The sequence below is a fragment of the Aptenodytes forsteri genome, unplaced genomic scaffold (assembly GCF_000699145.1).
Source record: "Aptenodytes forsteri isolate BGI_AS27 unplaced genomic scaffold, ASM69914v1 Scaffold27, whole genome shotgun sequence".
In the NCBI taxonomy this organism is placed as follows: domain Eukaryota; kingdom Metazoa; phylum Chordata; class Aves; order Sphenisciformes; family Spheniscidae; genus Aptenodytes; species Aptenodytes forsteri.
The window spans coordinates 4073187-4080603 of NW_008794407.1; the positions used below are offsets into that span (position 1 = coordinate 4073187).

The 7417-nt window shown below is 34.1% G+C and overlaps 1 protein-coding gene across 2 annotated transcripts in view; it reads right to left on the reverse strand.

Moving 5' to 3' along the window:
- CDH18 (cadherin 18) overlaps nucleotides 1–7417 on the reverse strand; it is a 220464-nt gene that overhangs the window by 73442 nt on the left and 139605 nt on the right. For both annotated transcript variants that reach the window (XM_009288064.2, XM_019474256.1), the window contains exon 4: nucleotides 1858–2025. In XM_009288064.2, the coding sequence (XP_009286339.1) occupies nucleotides 1858–2025 (168 nt within the window). The remainder of the gene's footprint in view (nucleotides 1–1857; nucleotides 2026–7417) is intronic.

Genomic DNA, 7417 nt, shown 5'->3' on the forward strand with positions numbered 1-7417 from the left:
AATAAACAATGAAGTTATTTCTATTAGTGCAGTACTCATGTATTATTGTAATAGTTCATGATGCTAAGATGGCTTGATTTTAGATCATCTATACTTTTGTTCTGTATTACTAACATATAGCTACCGCTCTTTTGCAAAGGGTTTAAATTATGCTTGTTGAAAAGGAGTAAAAAAGCAATGTCACAGTCATAACTGTGGTATAGGAATCCTATGTAAGGAAAGAGAAAGCCGATGTTTGTACTTTACAAGACTTGTTCTAGGATTAGTACTTTCTGTTAAAAATGATAAATGTTAAAATACATTTTTTTATTTTGCTTTGTTAAATAATGAGTTTTCATTAAATGTGAAATGATGTTTTGTAGTTTTCAATGTTATTTTTTGCAATTAGAATCCCTTAAAATGTATAGAATATAACCTGAACATTTTCTATTTCTTCCATTTCTGAAAAAAATATTAATACAGATCAAGAAATATATGTCCCAACATACAGTTCTGCCTTCCAGTCAGTTTAATATCCAAAACCTTCCATTCAAAATAAAAGATGCCAATTCTTGAAACCTGATGTGTAGGGATCTATTTGTCTCTGAGTTTACAGGAAACTTAGGACATTTTTTCTACCTTAACTATTTTAGATGCTATATTTGTTCAAAGATATGCCTTACCTTTTGCCTTTCCAATAGTTAGGAAGTATTAAATAGAGTGGTGGATGCAATGACAATTCTGTGGAACATAAAACCAAATATACTTTATTTAAGGCTGTGTTTAAAAGGCTTTATGTTTTTATGTGTTTGTGAGGCACAGAAAAAATATTCATTTCTGCAACACTTTTAATGAGCCTTCTTACTGCTTGAACAGATTTTACATAACGTGTATTGCCAGGGAGCTTTTCTTTTCCCTGGAGCTTTGTGATCTCTATTATTGCTTATAAATCTTCTCATTCAAACAACTTAATGCATTTCCCAGTGGATGATGTACCTATAGCTACCAGTCCATTATGTTCTACAAGGGCTCACACAATGTCTGAGTCCAGATTACAATATTCTTATTGGCCTCGAGCCAATGTGCAAAGGAAAGCAGGTTTAGCTATGCAATTACATTCCAGAAGACTTTTAAATAAATTGTCAACTGAATTCAGAATTCCTACAAGACTCCAGCTGCTGTGTCAGATCAATGTGCACCCAATGAGCTGGATAGAAATGAACTTCCTGTTAGTGGTCATACTAAGATATTCTAAGAGTATTCTAGCATATACTTTTCACATATGCATGTGAGAACATTCAGTTTGACATCAACATCGACAATTCATTTAACTAGGATAAAGGCAGACTCCACCATAGCTCAAAAACAGGGAGAAACAGCTTAGTTTTTTACTATCTGTAATGTAAAAAGTGATCTTAAAAGTTCGCATGGGTATAGAGAAAGAATCAGAAGAAAAAAATCGATAGATGTGTATGGAAGAAGCCAAAGGCATGCTGTATTCAATCTTTTAATGTTTGTCGTCTACCATGGGAACAACATAATTCACTTGTGGGATCAAAATCACACAGTTATTGAAATATACATTCAAAAAGGACTGGAGAATAACCCACATGTGACGAGTATTCCTTTGTCACCCATCTCACTTTTACTCAGTATTTAATTCAAAGAAATCTTCACTGTTTTCAATATTCTAGCTATGCCATCTCTGTGCTTCATCTGAAAACACTGGAAAACTGAAAAATATTGGTGAATCCAGACACTTCCCAAGCTGGCTTCTCCCCATGAACTTGAATACCAACTGGATTTCATTAACAGCTTCTTACTTCACTGAAAATCAACACGATTTTCAAATCAGTTATATGCTGAAATTGTACATACTCTGAGGAAACCTGGGTGGATTGTCGTTGACGTCAGTGAGTGTGATATTTACAGTTGTTGACCCTGACAGCCCTCCGACCTGCCCAGCCATATCTTTGGCTTGAATGACAACGGAATAATGCTCTCTGGCTTCCCTGTCCATGTTGTGCAAGGCAGTCCTGATGACTCCTGTGATGGAAAGAAAACAAACAAACAAACAAGAGAAAGATCAGGATTAGATCAGGATTAGCTTGTTTGAGCAAGAAGAAAGGCTGGGCATAACCTTTCTTTTCAGGAAAGGTGGAGCATGGCAGATATTCTGGAAATGCAAGGCTTTTCTACAATCAAAATAAGCTGGCTTTAGTTGTTTGTGTATATATAAATAATATATATTTATTGTGTATGTATATATAAAAAACACAATGCCAGATGCTGCTAGACAATCAACTTGCTTGAGGATATGAAGAAATTAAAATCATATATATTAAAACAACTCATATTAATAAATAATTAATCCAGCTTATATAACATTCCTAGCCAAAAGGTACATTGCCAAAACTCCAGTGTTTTCTCACATATTATAACTGTTTAAATAGCTACTTAATAGGAATATTAATGAATGGGAACTCTTACCCCACTGAAGAAGACACTAATTCCTTTTTAAGAAAAGTTAATTTCTGAATTAAAATATGACATACCTCTTAAATCTACCCAAAAGCTAAACTTTCTTAGTTGACAAATCTCAAAAAACTATACTTTCTTATCTGATACATGTCAATCATATACATTTATGTTCATAATTGTGACTTACCTAATACTTGCCTGTAAAGTGAAAGATGAGCTACTATTGTTTTTACTACAGTACAGAGAGAAAACCAAAATTGAGTGATCCTAAAATTCTATTTATTTATATCCATCACCATCATAAATTTTTTTAACGTTTAGTCAATTACACATGCAGAAGCAAAGATTACAACAACGGAGGAACAGTCAACTCTGTAGGCTCAGTTTCAGTTAAGGGACATTTTTCACTTATGATGATGCCTGTAAATTAGGCCCTGCTAATTTCTTTGATCACAGGCTGACAGAAACCTCATGGAGTTCAGTAAAGGGAAACGTCAAGTCCTGTGCCAGGGAACCAGGACATGCTGTGGACAGACTAGCTGGGAAGCAGCTTTTCAGAAAAGGATCTAGGGGGTCCTCAAGTTGGACACGAGCCAGCGATGTGCCCTTGCAGCAAACAAGGCCAACAGCATCCCAGGCTGCATTATGAAAAGTGTTGCCAGCAGGTCAAGGGAGGGGATCCTTCTCCTCTGCTCACCGCTGGTGAGGCCACATCTGGAGTGCTGGGTCCAGTTCTGGGCTCACCAGTACATAAAAGACGTTGATAGACTGGAGTGAGTGACATAGAAATAAATAAATAAATATGTGAAATGCTAAATTTATTAACATTAAATTTTGAAAAAACTAAATTTTTGGCATAACTTGGTTTTGGACTCTTAAACTGAGTGGCTGTTATAACTAGTAAGAAAATATACCATAGCATGATCAGGTGTTGCTTCTGGGTAAATTTTAAACGTATAATAGCCATTAACACAAAGCAACTTAGGAAGGAGAGCCTTGCTCTCCTAGACAATCTGCTGTACAGCATGATTCTTAAGATTTTTGATTCCCACAGTCTCAGATGATGCAAAAAGTGACTTCCAGAGCACTACTTTTCTTGTACTTTAAAATTACTTTCTTTGCATTTCTTCAGTAAAGCCATTTACATATGAAATGGAAATTTTCATGTAGCTTATACCATTGTTTCCATTCTATTCTGAATGTAAAACACACGTAAATAAGTAGAACTATCCACAAAGAATAATATTCTAAAGTATCCATGAAGATTCAGAATGATTTTAAGAAAGTATTGCGCTGTAAATTCCTTTTCATCAGAAGCGTAGATTCTGGACAAGCTGGCTAAAAATCGTATACCAGTCTGTTTTAGTTCATCAGTGTTTTTTCCTTTAAATGATACAGTTAGAAGCAGATCTTTTTTCACAAATTTCACCATGAAATACTGAAATTAACCACAATTTATTCATACTATACATATACATACTATAACAGAAAGGAGACATTTTATCCAAATGGAGACATTTGGATAAAAGGAACTGATATAACTTAAATATGCAGTTTCATCAAAATCAATATAGTTCACAAAATCTGGTACTACCATTCTGAAAATTCATTTTACTGAAAAATAGGAAGATAGAAAAGTATTAAAATTAAAAATGTCCTGCTTGGACAGTTTTCAAAGAAATTGCTTCAGTTCTTCACATTGAAACCAAATTTATTGGAACATTTAATGTTTATGTATATGCATGGAGGAAGTATGGAATTTAAAAAAAAAAAATCCTTCCATTTCAATTTGAAAAAGACTAAATTTTACACAGTGGAACATCTGTCTTCTGTACAATCCTCATAAATACACTAGCCACTCTTACATTAATAATTGAAAAAAACCAGAAATTCCTCTGAATTACAATTACTTTCCTCTTCCTTTTTGCTTCAAGGGGTGTGGTACTGAATCAATGCTTGTAGACAGTTAATAAGGATTTGTGGATGACTAATCATTTGTTCTCTCCTACTTGCATTAGATTCCTCTTTTCTGAAAACTGAGTAAATGAAAATGGGCAAGTTTTTAATTCCAAAAATTTGTATCCAGAGTTTAGAATAAGAAAACTGGTTTTAATTTTGGGATATGCTGAAGGACAGGAGATAAGGGAAGATTTAGTTCTTTTTCTTTTCTTGGTTGCCTATACATAGATACATCCTAAAATTATATCATCAGTATGAGGTATGTAACTACCGTGAGGACCTTGATGTTCTATTCTTGTCACTAGCAGCTCCACCAACTGTTCTGGCACTATAGCACTAAAATCATACATAATTTCAAATTTCTCTAATGAGCCCAAAAGGTGTAAGGAGAACTTTCTTGGTTGCCTTTTCCGATAAGGTAATATGAAATGCTCCAGCAGTTCCTTTTAAAGTAGGAATTGCCCCTGAGTATCTTCAGTATACTTGGCAGGGGGTCCTACACATCCCACAAGAAGACAGGAAGTTCATATTAAGGAAGACATCTCCCTGTCTAAAACCGTGAGGAAAGAAACTGAAAAAGAAAACTACCACAGGCTTTTTAAATTTAAACACAGCCTTAATTTTGCCTCATATTTGTTAGGCAGCACTGCTACCCTGTTAACTGAGTACTTTTCAGCTATGTATCTAATATTTATTCATCTTTACTAAGAAAGGAAAGCAAGAAAAAAAAAAAAGCAAGATGTAGACATCATTACACGAACACCCCACCCTGTTTCTGGTATTAAGTGAAGAATTTTTACAGAAGTTTGACTGCTATGTCAAAAATCATGTACAACATGTGGAGGTTTAGATCTATTGGAATGGAACTGAGAAGGACACACAGCTCTGGACCTCTGGCCTGCTGAGTTTATTCATACCTATTTCCATCTTAAAATTATGTGAGATGTATTCTCCCATGTGGAAAGCTCTCCCAGAACATACTTTTTCTTCTAACTTCTTGTCTAAATTTATTAACCTCTAAATCACACCAATTTTTGTTTTTTTTCTCTGACAATTTCTAGTCTTGGAAAGCACATTTTCCAATTTGAATTTATCTTCCTTGACCATGGATGACCAGAAACCTACCTACATTCCAGATGAGATTTTATCACCACCTTTTCTAATTACAACTTTTTTTTTATTTATTTTTTTTCCCAGATTACATCACACTGGTGATTCATCTATGATTGACTAATATACCCAGGACATTCTCCTCCAATGACACTTCCAAATTAATGAGACCAGAGTTACTGTAGAATCATAGGATATCTCGAGCTGGAAGGGACCCATAAGGATCATTGAGTCCAACTCCCTGCACCTCACAGGACTAATTAAAACTAAACAATATGACTAAAAGCATCATCCAGATAGTCTTACAATTAGTCCTGCAACATGGCCTTTACTAGAGAATACTGTTAAATTTCATTATGTTCTTCCTCTTGCCCTCAAAGATATAAGCTTCTTCCTCTGTACTGACGGTTCCTCACAAGTTTTTGCAATCAGGAAATTTCTTCATGAAGGTCCTGCATTTATTCTCAAAACATCAGACAAAACTGGCCGAGAAGAACATTGAGATGAAAGATTGGTATGTCTACTACTGTGAATAGCTCCTTTTCTTTCCTTTCACCCAACGCCTCCGGATTTGAGAAAGCCCTGAAAATAGGTTTATTTTTGGCAAGTTATACTTCCTTCTCCACTCAGGCTCTCTGAATTTATTCCTGATACTGAACTGCAGTCAATTCCTTTTTTTTTTCCCCCAACTTTTTTTAAAAATACTTCTATGCTCTGCGGCATCTGACTGTGTTATGTTGTCTTTTTTAGCATTCTGTGAAGAACCATTTTACTTGCATGTAAGAAGAGCTACAACAGAAGGCTCAGCTGTAACTGAGACTGTAAAAATCAAGGCTTTTTAACTCAAGTGTAGACAATTATTAAGAAAATGTCTGTCACAGCCAAGTACCTAACTGTGCATTTACCAAAGTATTTAACTATGTTCCTACCTGACAGTCTGGTACACTTGAAGTAATTTATCTTATTACTTATACAAAATAAGAACTTATTTTAGATTCAGTAACCACTGCAGAATTTTAGTCAGCTTTATCTTACAGCCTACTCCTGCATGATGTGTGAATGGAACCTTCTCAGAATAAACCATGGTTCATTTTAACATTTTGAGCTCAAAGGTTTTCTATCTAGTGGGGAAAAAAAAACCAACAAAACAACTCCACTTTCATGACAAAATAGTTTGTCATGGGAAAGTTAATTTTTTTTGTTTGGAAAATTTCCATTCTGTTGTTGGATCATGAGCCTGGTCACTAGAGATTTCATGAAGGGCCAGTAGGTCATACTAGATCCCCCATATTCTACTTTCTTATATATCTGTCTTGTCATGACCACAACCACTAAATGGTTCAAAATAATTTTAAATATCTATTTAATAACTAATTAAATATGTGATTTTACTAATTATTGAGGGAAGTGAACTGTTGCAGATGGTAATTTCATTAATATTATTTTTATTTTGTGACTAAAAGCTCTATTTTTATAACTTTTTTGTTTTAGGATATGTATTTAGCTTATTTTACTGTAACTTAATATTCTGAATATATTGTATATATTAAAATACATTTCAAAATCTAATATTATTCCACCTTGATAGAATTAGACACATACCTTTTAAGAGAAAGAAGTATGGTTTTTGTGGGTTTTGCATTTTAAGACAAATGCTGAGCAAGTACAAGTCAGCAGGTGCATTTCTTTTTTCTTAAAACTTCAGAATGAACTTCAAATTTAAAACTCCCAATAGACTTTGACTTGGATTTGTGATTTAGTTCAAACTATAACTGTAAACAAAATGTGCAATACAGATATTATGGTCATACTCCACATTCTGAATGGTTCTATAACATAGATATTTTTAATCTAGGTCTTTGAGTCAGACCTACTTTACATAACTAAA